We start from the raw sequence: 14,307 nt of genomic DNA, 5'->3' as shown, positions 1-14,307 counted from the left end.
CTCGTGAAAAGTTAACAATTCATTAAGATTATATGTCACATTGTGGTCGAAAACATTTCGAAATGATTTAATGTACCTTGTTCTTACTTTATTTATACCACAGAAACCTAACATTTGAGCAGTGGCGTGTAGACATTTTATATCCTCTATGTGAGCAAAAAGCTGCATCAGCAACAAAACATACTTTCTTTTACATCTTTTCTGACATCTTCCCTACCCCACCCCCACCATCGCTGCTTCCTTCCCCCACAATCCCTCTCTTTGATTACTATTTAGAGTAGGCCCCGGGGATAAAAGAAGGTCCACAGAATGCATTTGTGTGTACCCAGTTGTGTACTGTGAAAGCAGGGTTGAATTTCTCTTCACACAATTCATACTTGCCCACGGATGGTCGACTGGCTAAAGCAAGGCAACGAGAGGGTGTAGTTTAATTGAGCTCTTTTTGTTGACTACGTTCCAACCCACACAGGTTAAGTTCACATGCGGATACACACCATAGTCTTAGTGAACATTTGATTTAACGCTCACTCAAAAAAAACTCATACTTGATTTCAGTCAAAAATTGGTTTTACCATTTTACAATTCAGTTAAATTACGCTTTCAAAAAATATGAATTCCTTCTTTATAATAAAAGATGCATTATTGGTGGGATGCTATCTCTTTTTCACATAAGTCAGGCTTGTTGATGCAAACAGAGTGAAGAAAATTCCCGTTTAAAAATGCTGATGACCTGACCTGATTATTCAAGAACAGCGTGTTTGTGTCTAGACATCCAGAAAAGCTTAGGTCCCTATGCAGAGCTGGATGTCTTCCAGTTATTGACAGTGTTTATCCAAGCACTGTACTCACACGTTTTGTTTATGGCCCAGTGCGGGTATTAGAAAGGGATGATTCTGAGGAGGATGATCTCACCTTGTCGAGTTGCCTTGCCCATTATAAGCTTATGCTGAGGCATACTAAGCGTAATAATAATAATAATAATAACGACAACATAACTAAACATTGTGTGCCTAAATACAAAATGAGCAAAAAACTCTTAAGATATGTAAAAAAATAAATGCACTATTTAAGTTATATGCTATTTTCATCCAGATTTCTAACAGCATTTTTCTGTGTTTCTATGTATTTGTGTGGGTTTGCTTGATCACTGTGTATGGCTCATCATTGAGGCTTGCAAGAAATGTATTGTGGGAGGCTGAGCTCAAGCAAGTACAGTACTTGACAAGGCCCCACAACCAGGCACAATGACAACATACAGACATAAAATGCAGAAGCAAAAACAATTATGATGACATAAGCCAACTTGAGAGGAGAAGGCAGGTTTTTATTCTTTGCTGTGTTGTGCTTTCTTCTGCTTTTGTTTGGACATAAGAGGGAAGAAACCAATTCAGGAAGTACTAACTCCAGATTAAAAAAAATATATATATTTGTGATATACTGGTATATATGATTTTACAAATTGAACCAGTAAAGTACAAACCACAATTCGAATAAAGATGGAATGTTGTCTAAAACAAATAAAATTAGAATAAGATGATTTGCAAATCCTTTTCAACCTATATTCAGTTGAATACACTACCAATACAAGATATTTAATGTTTAAACTTGTGAAAGTGAACTTGCAAGTATTCTCTTATTTTGTTCACATATCAAATTGTTATTGGAAATCATAGACGTTGTGTCCTATTAGCCAACGACAAAAAGGACCATGTGGATTTTTGTCAGTGCAAACTTTAAAAGCCAGCATCTGAGATGAAATGGTGTTCAATTTGTTAGTGCCCATTGCATGGGTCACTTGCATTTCTGTGAAAGTAATTAATTTATATTCATGTTGAAAGCTACGAGCATATGCAGCCTTCCAACTAACATATTTTTCAGAGACATCCGTTCTTATTTCAGCAAGATAATGCCAAGACTAGCCTGGCCTGCCACGAGCCCAGTCTCTCATTGAAAATGTGAGGCACATGATGAAATCTCGGACTTGGGCAACTGAAGATGGACCTCAAGCAAATAAATTAATGGGAAATAATTCCATTCCACCAACAAAGCTTCAACAATTAGTGCCCTCACTTCCCAAACGCTTATTGAGTGTTTTTAAAAGGAAAGATGATGCAACACATTGTAAACATGCCTGTCTCTCAACTTTTTGGGAACGGGTTGCTGGCATCAAAATCAAAACGAGTGAATATTTACAAAAAACAAAGTTTATGAGTTTTAGTTATAAATCTGCATGTGATGCTTGGATTTTTCCGCCATCTATGATCTATGTGATCTTGGCGGGGAGAGTCTGTCATTTATTTTATTTTCTCTTATTTTCCATATCCTGGCACCACTTCAGTTGTACAGCTCCTGTTAAAATATATTGCTTTGCTGGCATTTAAAATCCTTGTGAAGAAGGGTCAGGCACCAGTAGCGATTCTCAAAGCCACCTGTTGTCATCTGCAAAACTTCTCAGGTTGTTCTATGTGTCAGCCTGTTGGAATTGCAGTGTATATGACTTGGCATGTTCTGTTTAGGATTCTGGGATTTTTGTTTTGTTTTTTTTGCTTTGCCTCCCCCCCTCCCCCCTGGCCTTGCTCAGCTGCTCTGGCCATCTGTGCAATCCAAAAGGGATGGTGTGAGAAGAGTTGTTGTGGTGGTGGTGGTGGTGGTGGTGGGGACATTGGGGAGGGGAAAACTGAAATTTGAAGTGCTTACAATGACATTATATTTATTTAGAATGTGTATCGGATGACTGAAGAAAGATAGAGAGAAAAGAGAAAATATTTGTTCACAAAGTTTGGAGCACCAGGATGATGATGTGTCACCTTCCAGAAATAGGACAGTGACTTGGTGCCATAAAAGTTTAGGTCAGTGGAAAGTAGGATGATGAAACATGTCTGGATTTTAGAGTTAGACTAGCAAATACCACCCCTATGTGAGCTCATTTTTTTCACGTTATGTTTTTTTCCCTCTCTGCTTCTCTTTCCCACCCGCCTCTTTTGTTCCCATGCTCCCCAGGCCAAACATCCTCCTCGACTTGGCCTCTGCTTTGCCTTGAAGGTTGCCTCACAACCAAAAGCCAGGTCCTCATTCCGTTTGTAAATGTTTCCTGCTAGTCCTCCCACTTCATGTCTTCCATTTTCCTCACCCCATTCCAACGGACAATGGCTAATGAAACTAAATGAGAAACAGTTGTAATATTGATGCTGACAACATATGACAGCTTTTATCACAGATGGTTGCCCTTTATGTGCCCTCATATGCTTCACATCCTGTCTCTTGTCCTCAGTTGTTCATGTGACTCAAGCATACTGTATGTTTGTGAGTATGTCTTTGGCTTTATAGTATTGGCCCACTTAAGCTTAAGACTTTTCTTACATGATCATCATTTTGTGTGTACATGCATTATTAACTTACATAAAACATGAATTGTCCGTGAGAAATTCTACTTTTCAAGCAGCCAACCTCCTGTCTCCCGTTTGGGAGTGCAGGGCGCTACCACTGAGTTCAAATTCTGTGCCACCAACACAGCTCTGCACTTTATTTGAACACTATTTAATGTTAATGTTCACGGTCAACTAGTCGATTGCAATCAACAAATTAAGCACTCCTGACTTACATGCTGTTGGAGATGTAAAGAAATAGTCACCGAAACAGATCTGTCTATCACTGTTGATATTGCTCAGACACAATTAAAGTTACAGTGAACCAATATTTATCTTTTTTATATTGTGATTAAATTACAGGTTTCAGTTTACATGTATCACAGCCATGTCACTTCATGCCAAAATGCATTCATGTCTTTCTTACACAGCAAATTGGTCAGTGTTAAATTTCCAGTGTTCGATCAAATATGCAGTAAGCAGTGTTTCAACACTGTTGGGACAAAAAGTTACACTGTCAGAGTAAATTTCCTTGAGTGTTGAGATGGTTGTTTGGTGTAACCTGATTAGCACTACCTTGAATGTTAAATTGACCACACCATCATTTCCGATGAAAGAGAAACTTTTTGCGCTTTTTTGGAAACAATTTTCCAGCGTGCTGTCGACATTTCAATAGCGATACATCCAGTTTTTGTCTGGGCAGCGTGGATCAGTGGTAGAGTGGTCGTCTTGCAACCCTGAGAGCGTGGGTTTGATCCCATGCCAGTGTGACTATGTCAAAGTATCCTTGAACAAGATACTGATCACCCACTTGCTCCTGATGCCATGTTATCAGTTGTCAAGCGCTTTGAGGGCCTTGTAAGGAGGAAAAATACTAGATAAATGAAGTACCAGTCATTTGAGTTACATTTTTAACACTGACACTAGTGCAGTACACTCATATGTGTTTAAACACTTAAGTTAAGTGTAATTTGGCAATGGCAGAATTAAATGTTTAACACTGACACTAGCGTAGAGTACTTTTTACACTACTCAGTGTTTACCAGTGTAGATTTTTGAGACTATACAGTGTTCGAGTAACACTGGTTAAGTGTGGAAAAAGTAACACTTTGAAAAGTGTCAGATTTGCACTCATTGGTGAAGACACTTATAAACACTTTACCAATGTTAGATTTAACTGCCGTGTTAATCTAACACTGATGATTTTGCTGTGTACGTTTGTGTTCAAAATTAGGTCATTGACAAAGAGTGTTGGGAATGTTACTTTAAAAAAGTAATTAGTTATAGTTACTCATTACTTGCTTAAAAAAGTAACTGAGTTAGTAATTGAATTACTTCATAATAAAAGTAACTCGTTAACAGGCAAAGTAACAATTTTTACTACTTAAAAAATTAATAATAATATGACACATCATACAATAATAATAATAATAATAGTAATTCATTAAATTTGGAGTGGTGATGTATGTTCTACCACTGCCAGTTACTACAGCAATCAGAATAATAATACAAATAAAACAAATACTGGATACATGGTGATTTGTGGCACATATGTCATCTATAGGTAATTTGTAGACAGTCCTAGCCAGTCCCTCCAGGGTTTCCCGGGCATTTTTTATGATTGTTGCGGGCTAAAATAATCAATAATAGATCAAAGAAATTATGGATGCTATTAAAATATACAGTGCTTAATGCTATCATGGCCAAAATCATTGCCATAGCTACTACTACATTTACTCCTCAAAATCATTAGCTTCCACTTGATCTCTCTGAAAAACATATACCTTTGTACACTTTCAAATTTGAGAGTAAGGTGATATATCTTCAGTTAATAATTCTACACATATAAAGATGTGTTTAATGATTGATTTACGTCAGAAAACTGCCCAACTCTAGGCATAACATGTATCATTCATATACAATCGTCACTCCATCGCCTCCATGAATGTGAGGATATTTTTAACACTTTTCACATGTTTGGCACTCGTGAAATAATTGAAATACAATTATTGGCGCTATTACTTACACTTGGCGAGCGTGTCGATATAACTTACCGGTATCTTTATCACTGTTATGGTGCTTGTGGAGTCGCAATATGGCTCTTGGTGGAACAGGACTGTCAACAAATCGCTCCTCATGGCGGCCGTTTTTCGGCAAATCTCGACTGTTATTTTTGATTAATGTCACTCTTGTCAAAGTTGTCAAACCAGTTCCAGGCGAGGACGTGGACTCTTTGCTAAAATGCTAAAATATGCTAAACCTTAAGGTCCAGAAGGAAGAAGGACGACACGTCCGTTACGTCGTGACACGCTTCCTGCGGCACCTCCAAAATGAAAGTCACTCTACATTTCAGCTGTCAAGACACTTTTATTGTGACGAGGTCCAACAACAACAGTGCCTCTAACTGTGCGCAAATTATATTTTCAGAGCTAGTCACCGCACGATGTCTTGTAAGCTTACTTCGAGCCTTGAATCTAATAAATAAATTGTACCGCAACGCATTTCTCATACAATATTCCAGGGAAAGCAAAGTGTTCTATGCCTGATCTTGCTGTTTCTCAACTAACTGTTTTTATTCTCTCACTCTTTGTCTCTGCAGACTAAGACCTGTGTGCAGATCTTTGGCAATCCAATTAGATCTTAGTGAACTAGCCAGACCACTTCTCTAGAAGAGGAGATGAAACCAGATGGGGTTATTACAGCCGCTCCGGAGCCAATGGAAACTTTAGAATCCAATCCAGTAAATGATCTATCACAGGGTACGGGGCAGGAGCCTAGCCAGGTAGCCTGTTCAGTGGAGCAGGAAGTAGCACAGCAGCCTGAAGATGTGGTTCCACCCCAGCCAGAAAAGGCCAAGGAATCCCCAGCTGCTAAGACCACTAACAAAATTTCGGGAGACTCCAAAGCCAAGATCATAAACAAGACCATGCCGAAAACAAAACCCAGCACTACCAACATGACAAAGACCACATCGGGTTCACGACCCAACACGACCTCGAGCCGGCTATCAAATGGCTTGTCTAAGCCCCAGAGCAACGGTGTGACAAAGAAGACCACACTTGCCCTCGATAAAAAGAGCACTCCAACCTCTGCAGCCCCCAAGAAACCAACAGCTGGTTTTCCAGCCCCCAGGAACACAGCTAAAGTAAATGAAAGAAAAGCTGCATCGCCTGCTACTAATGGTGCAAAGTCCGCAGTGGGAACCACAGCAACAAAGAAGGCAACGTCCACAACACTTAACGGTGTTAAAACCAGTACAGCAACTGTTGCTAAAAAGCCTCCAGGTTGGTGAAAATGTCACAAATTAAACCACATCATCAATTTTCTGTGTCAGATGTGAGGCTATTAGCGAGATATTCATCAAGAGTTTTTGCAATTCTGGCTCAAAATGGGAAAAAGGATACTTTCACACACATTTGATGGATTCAGTACACAAATTAGACATGCAAGAGTGACTGCTGCATTTGCCCTAGATCCTAATGACATACTGTATGAAAGAAATATGCGTTTGACCTATATCGCTTACTGTACCCTACATTGTTCTTCACATTCCTCATAATCTCTCATATGTTGTCACCTTCCCATTTTCTTTTCCCCTCCTCTTCCTTGGCCTCCTTTTCATTGCTTTCCTGTGCTACAGCTCCTAAACCTGCGACTGCAACTTCCACAAAGCCAACCACTGCACCCAGGACTGATAAGCCCCCTGTTTCCAAGACCAGGTAAGTGTGCCATTAAATCAATGAAAGCTTAAGCCACAGTACAAGGGGCTAATGGTACATGTAGGTGAGCTCTTGGGTGCTGCCTGAATAAAGTTGCACAAACGTTGATATTGCAAATGCAATATACAGTACATCATTCGAAGATTGAATAAGGAGATTCGTTATACAGCTTTGTGTCAAAACAAATGCTTCATTAATTTAAAGTGTGGCTGTGGTGGTCAGAAGAAGAAATAGGGTTTATCAAGGAAAGCTGCATCCAAAGTTTTTTGCTGCACGGGTTGCATTAATTCCTCAATTCCACCGACACGTTTTCCTTTGAGGAAGCATGGTCTGGAGACTCTGAGGTGGGCTCCCCTATCTGTGGGGTCGAAGTCACTGAGGTGTTTAGAAAGCTCCTCGGTGGCAAGGCCCCCGGGGTGGATAAGATCCGCCTAGAGCTCCTAAAGGCTCTGGATGTTGTGGGGCTGTCGTGGTTGAGACGCATCTACAACATCACGTGGACATTGGGGACAGTGCCTCTGGATTGTCAGACCGGGGTGGTGGTCCCCCTTTTTAAGAAGGGGGACCGGAGGGTGTGTTCCAACTATAGAGGGATCACACTCCTCATCCTAGAGAGGATAGGAGAGGAGAAGGGTCCGTCGGGAAGTCAAATCTCGGATTTCGTCCTGTGGACCATGTGGACGCCTGTTTACTGACGAACAAGATGAGACAGGTGGATGTGCTGTTACGTATGTAAGTATTCTCCTGCCGTATGAAAGCCAGAAGCCGGCCAGCCGAATCAGGTTATTTCCTTTCGGTTTAAGTAAATAATAATAAATAAATAATTGAGTCTGGATGACAGACTTACATCCATAGTCAAGTGATCTTGTGTCTCACTCAATAGTAACTAATAGGTGTGACCGACGGCCTGTCAATGAGGTGACGTCACATCTGCCCCAAACATGGAGACGAGTATTAAAGTTAATAAGCCGGATTGTTTTGGCAAATATAAAACTAGACACAAACCAGTTATTTATCACACTTTACAATATTTGCTCCCTTTCCCCCATCAATATCTCGAAATGTTACTCTGGAGGTACACTTTAATATTGAGCCCTACAAAATAACAAAATGTATTTGTCCAGAAAATTGCAAACATGATACAGAAATACAGTACAATTGCTGCCTTTGTTCAATTTGAGGAGCAAATTTTTCATTTTACTGGTATGCTTGATCATTGTAATTGCAAAACCATTCGAAAAAATAACAAACACGCACAAATTGGTTTGGCACATAACAAATTATATTGACTAAATTGGACTAAAAAAATATATTTTTTAAATTTTTGTGTTTGTTTAGAAGTCTTTAGAGCAAATTTCCTGATTAGCTATTCCTGGAATAGCTAATCTGAATCTAAAAACGTGGAATAATATTCCATGTTCTTTTTACAAACATCTGCCAGCTAAATATCCAAATAATAATTTATTCAACAACATTGTAATGATTAGTAAACAAGCTTTTTTTTAATGCTCCCACCAACACATGCATTACGTTCTTCTATAGCATCCATCCATTTTCTTAACCTCTTATTCCTCACAAGGGTCGCGGGGGTGCTGGAGCCTATACCAGCCAGCTAAATAAAAATACCTAGCGATGATATTGAAATCTCACGGTTTTGTTGTATCGTGGTATTGATGTCGCTGTACACTGAAAAAAAAATTATGAATGAATTTACTCAATTTAATTGTGTCAAGTGATTGCACAGTGCACACAGTAAAATCATCTCGATGCAGAAATATTTTTAAGTAGATGTATAGTTTACTTAAAAAATATATCTGCAGCCAGATGATTTATTTCGTGTAACCATTTTACTAAACAGCATTGAATGGCATTTTTTTTTCTCATTGTACGATAATTATTGCGATATTGAGGGAAAACTCATGGTATTACAGTAAGCCTCACTGTATTGCAGGAAGGTTCGTAAAAAAATTATGATCACATAATCATCGTAAAAAATGCTAAATCAGTCATCTGGCAGGCCAAATATAATTGTGGACGGGACAATTTTGGTTAGTTTAGCACCTTGTATGGGGTCTCAAAGGTGTTTTTATTGGTAAATAAAGAGAAAGAGACAATAAAGAGGCATGCCTCAAAGAATTTCAACGAAACATTTTTACACACGTCTGTGTATAGAGATGTTGTTCAATAAGAGAAACAAACTGTTGATCCCTTGACAAACATAAAAAAAAAAAATCTGATGTCAACAAGTGTCACTTATTAGGATCCTCCCACCTCACAGAATTGTACAGTAAATTTGACCACTGGATGATACATTAAATCACAGTAACTTGAATTCTGATAAGCAACATGATTCAATTGAATTACAAGCCTCAGTTTCAAAGCAGCATGTGTCCTTTTACCCCCACCTGCCTTGGGTAGCACTTGGATTGTGGAGATTACACAGATTACAGCTTTATACAGTGGTAGATGTGTAAACAGATCATTACAAGTCTTACACAAGGGCATGTTGGTCATTGCTTCTATAGCAGAGGACTCTCACTGTGCCATTTTGATAGACACTATATTTTCACACATTCATTAAGCTCTCAATCACCTCACAATTTTTGGGGAAAGATTCTAGACATCGTCTACTAGACTTTACACCGATCTGAACGGCTGGATCAAAATCGGACGAGATCAGAAATCGGCGATCGGCTGTAATGTCTTACTTTAAGACATTACATGTTATATTTAGTGTTTACATTACATGTTATATTTTGTATTTTCCCCCTTGCGTTTCAATTGATGTGAATTATACAATGGTTTTCGCTATTCATGGAACGGACCAGTCTGTATACTCCAAAAAATGGTGGCGGTTGACTTGAAATGTTTTTTTAAATAGCTATATTGCTCCATCTTCTGATCGAATCAGTAATCGGTTATCCTTTTTCCCCCAAACTCGTTGATCGCTGATTGGTGATCGGTCAAAAAATCGTGATCATGTAAAACTTATTGATTGCCGTTAAAATGTATACTGTCTCCAATAATTAGCGTAGACCTTTTACAACATTTATTTGGAGCTTGGCCATGCAGTGTGCTACACAAATATTTAAATGTAGCTGTATCTCTATTGATACAAAATCATTTTTAAACTATTACATACTGTATTTACATTAGGGATGTAACGATAACGATAATATAGTGATCTTGCAATATTAAAACTGCCACAATATCGTCATAGGCATGTCACGATACGAAAAGCAGCACATTTGTTAAAAAAGTCAGGTTGATTTCCATTTGTGCAGTTCTAGCACCCTCTGGTGACTTGTTTTTTTAGTGCAGTTTAATTTTCACAAGGCATGTTTTGGCCCTTCTATGTTTAAAATCCAGATGAAGGGGAACGTGATATGCTTGTGAACCGAGTCAATATGTGGAGGAATTCAATATGTGTGTGCATTAGCAAGCAAAGTGCCTCAATATTAAGTGTTATTAGAGATTGTAGGTTGTTTATATGCATTACTGTTGTGTACAAAAGCACAACGTGTTTTTTTTTAAAAATGTAGTATGAGGTAATTCCTTTACAATATTGTGACCTTTTTTTAATATCACCAACCTCCCCACACTATCGAGGTAATTATCGTATCGTGACATTCATATTGTGATATCGTATCGTGATGTTTGGGTATTGTTACATCCCTAATTGACATTGACTCTTTTTTTTCTTTTTTAATAGCTAGTAGTTCATTTTATGGTGCCTTGAGTTGATAGATAAAAAAAAAAAATCTATCAATCTCTAGATTTCTCCAGACTCTGGAGAACCTTGTTTTTGAAGGTGACTAATTATAAGATTGTGCAGTCAAAATATAAAATTATAAAATTAAGGTATAGTAGACAAGACATACATATTATACATTTATAAACAAGCTTCATTGTAATTGGCAAGCAAAAACCCATTTCAAAAGCACTAGTATAGTTGTGGATATAGTAGAAAATGTTTTCAGTTTTCAGAAAGCAAGATTACTATACAATTACAGAAGACTGGCGATTTGGGTTTTGTCATTTTAAAGATGCAGTATTTGTGCTGCAAAGTCAAATGTGTTATACATTCACAAGATTTTTAGCCCAGAAAAGCTACTGTAAACTAATCACAGAAGAACCAAGCACCCTTTGGGGCAAGCACAAAGTGTGCGTGCATGTCAGTATTCCTCCATGTGATTTGCTTTGACAAGGACATACATTTCTCCCTTAATTATATTTTGCACTTTTCCTACCTTGCTCAAATCTTTAATTCAAGCCTGCTATTAGTAGAGCTTTAGAGCTCTTGACAGCCACGTTAATTACATGACCAGACTTCTCCTGCCTTTGTGGTTGTCACTCACGCACTCGTCCGTTCCTTTTTTCCCCCTCACGGATGCTCACTTGATTTGAACAGAAAGCTACAGTTGACTGGTAAATGCGAGTCACTAAGTGACATTGGTCTTGTTCAAAGCCCAACAAATGGAATTAATTTACTTAGGCTGATGACATTACTTTTCTAGACTACCATTTCTGTTTGTTTGCGTTTTTCTTGATGGAAGTGTGACTATGTGCTGCAGAGGTGCCTTTTCTGTGAACTGTATATATGTGCAGGTCAAGCCTTCATTGTGGGAACAGCGTGTCATTACAGAGCATATGCTCATTTGTCAGTGTATTACTCTGCATGATACCGGAATGAAAAGGCGAAGGGAGGGCTGAACATTTGTGACATGCACACGTGTCTGCTTTCCCTGCAGATGCTGCACAGTGAAGTGAAACAAAAATGGCGGAGAGAGAGAGAAGTCATAGGTAGAGGAAAGCAGCAGTAACCATATACTGTATGTGTGGCTGGTTAAAATACTACATTTTAGTACGGTGAAACTTGGACCCGGCAACAGGCCAAGTTTTTATTTTGGCCATCAGGTGAACTTTCAATTCCGCTTTTATTTTCCTCCACTCAGCCGCCCATGCTCTCATTAGTCATGGTCTTTTTCTCATTGATGGTCCCTCTGGGATAGTAAATTATTGCAGCGGATTCAATTCAACCCTCCTTGTGATCTAACAAATTGCTGCTGATGTAATGGTCTGACAGTAAATGTGTGTGGTCGTCAGGTTTCTTGCCCCAGACACTGTTGCAGGGGCTGTAAATCATTGGTCCGGCTCTGGGTGCGGCCAATGACTGTGCAATGCAGTGTGCACCCGCAGACCTTATTAGCAAATGGGTATAGTGGTAATCAGTGGGAGGAGTAAATGAGAAGAGGGACTGAATGAAGGCTTGGACTGAAAAAGAGTGTTAGTTGCTGTTCATATATGACCAATATGATAAATTCAACCTCTTTGTTCTACTTGGTCAACAGTAGTTAAGAGTGTAATTGTGGAACCTCTTAGGACAAACACAATGTGGGAGGCCATTCATCCATGATTTTGAAGCATTTTTTCCACTGCTTGAAATGTTTTATTTAGAATTAATCAGTTCCAGGCTCAGCTACTGTCATTGTAATACCTTTATCAGCGGTACAGGTAGGACTGCACTCTAAAAAGAGAATTGTTGAACCAATAAAAGATTACAAAACAAGCCTCTTTCAGCGTGAGTGCGAGAGGGCGCAGGAAGATGGCTTCACGCACTGAAGCACTCGCTGGACGCGCACTCCTCGTTGAAAAGCATGAAGCGCTAGTTAAGCTTATTAAAGCTTATTAAGTGTAGCGCTCGCTGGCCGTCCACTCCTCGTTGAGAAGTATGACGCGCAAATGAAGGCTCCACGGGAGCGCGCAAGCAGTCAAAACACATGAAGAACACACGTGAGGTTTTCAATTTTCAGTTTTAGAAACGTTTTGTAAGAGCAAATGTTTTTCGTGGAGAAGGAGTAGAAAAAGCAGCAATCATTCCTGCAGCGGACTCAAGGTGCGTTCAATGAACAGGCACACAGTAGGAAATCACATTTTGGCATAGAAAAAGCTCAGACGACTGACAGAGCAACAAACACAGGTTGTGACGCATTTTTGACACTTCCCTTAAAAATAAGTGGAGTGTGAATTATTTTGTTCCCAGTTTGTAGTATTTGATTACGCATTTGACTAATTGGGAGCGAAATGGAGAAGAGCAGAGAAATGCACGCACACTCAAGCAACGTTACATTGAGTCATTGGAGTGCCACTGTATTGCCAATATTTAAAACGGATGACATTAAATGCAGTCAAATACAGTACTTCAAAAATATGGCATGCAATGTGAAAGCACATACAGTATAAACATAAATATATACAGTATGTACATAAATGAACATGTATACATCCCAATATTTTTAAGTAATAATAAATAAAAAATAATTTGAATTTTGTCAGTTTGAATTTTTCTGCTTTTGCTGATGTTTTAGAGTTTTGTCAAGGTAGCGTTTCAGTACCGGTATCGAGGTATTTTATGCAGGTATAGTATCGAAGTCAAAATTTTGGTATTGTGACAACACTACCAGGATGGATAGAATCAGGAATGAGTACATCAGAGGGAGGAACATGAAGGTAGTTGGTGTGAGAGCAGAGGATGCAGAGGACAGGGTTAGATGGAGGCAACTGGTTCGCTGTGGCGACCCCTGAAGGGAAAAGCTGAAAGGAAAAGTAGAAGAAGCAGGAGTCACTTTGGATTAACTTAATTAAGTCGATTATATTAAGTTTAATGAACTCATAATCATTTAAACTTCATATATTCACTTTGGACTAACTTAATTAAATCATGTGTTACCACTTGAAGCGATTATTTTAAGTTGGTCAACAATTCTTTCTTTCTTTTTTTTACCAATTTAAAATAAGAAAAACAATTACATTGCTTAAAAATCATATTAAAAACAATTCAATTAATATTAAAGATAATATTAAATAAAACACAATCATCAAATGGGAAAAATACCATTCCAAACACCTGTTAGTAATATGATACAAAGTATGCTGTTTTGCAGAAGATTTCATTAGTTTTTGTACAGATGCATATTGATAAAAACCAAGTCTAGTTCTTATTTACAACTGAGCAAATGCACTCTTTGAACTGAACCTCCTCATGAGATTGTCTCCGGCCTAATAGCCCTGACAGGGATTAGTTTATCTTTGCGACTTACCAAGTGCTGTTGGGCCAACAAGAGGACAACACATACAGTATGAACAACAGTTTAATGACATCAAGTTGTTGAATAATTCCGTAATGTTGATCAACCTGGTTTGCTATCCCTTTTTCCCCAACT

General features: G+C 38.6%; 1 protein-coding gene across 2 annotated transcripts in view; it reads left to right on the top strand.

Annotated features, from left to right (window-relative positions):
* prr36b (proline rich 36b) overlaps positions 1 to 14,307 on the top strand; it is a 37,802-nt gene that overhangs the window by 8,796 nt on the left and 14,699 nt on the right. For both annotated transcript variants that reach the window (XM_086068066.1, XM_086068076.1), the window contains exons 2-3: positions 5,965 to 6,649; positions 7,006 to 7,084. In XM_086068066.1, coding sequence (XP_085924192.1) covers positions 6,043 to 6,649; positions 7,006 to 7,084 — 686 coding nt within the window. In that variant the 5' untranslated portion in view covers positions 5,965 to 6,042. The remainder of the gene's footprint in view (positions 1 to 5,964; positions 6,650 to 7,005; positions 7,085 to 14,307) is intronic.

The sequence above is a fragment of the Leptonotus elevatus genome, chromosome 1 (assembly GCF_054856555.1).
Source record: "Leptonotus elevatus isolate MCC_2025b chromosome 1, RoL_Lele_1.0, whole genome shotgun sequence".
Lineage (NCBI taxonomy): Eukaryota > Metazoa > Chordata > Actinopteri > Syngnathiformes > Syngnathidae > Leptonotus > Leptonotus elevatus.
Note: the sequence above shows the minus strand (reverse complement) of the source record. Positions and strands in the feature narration are given on the sequence as shown.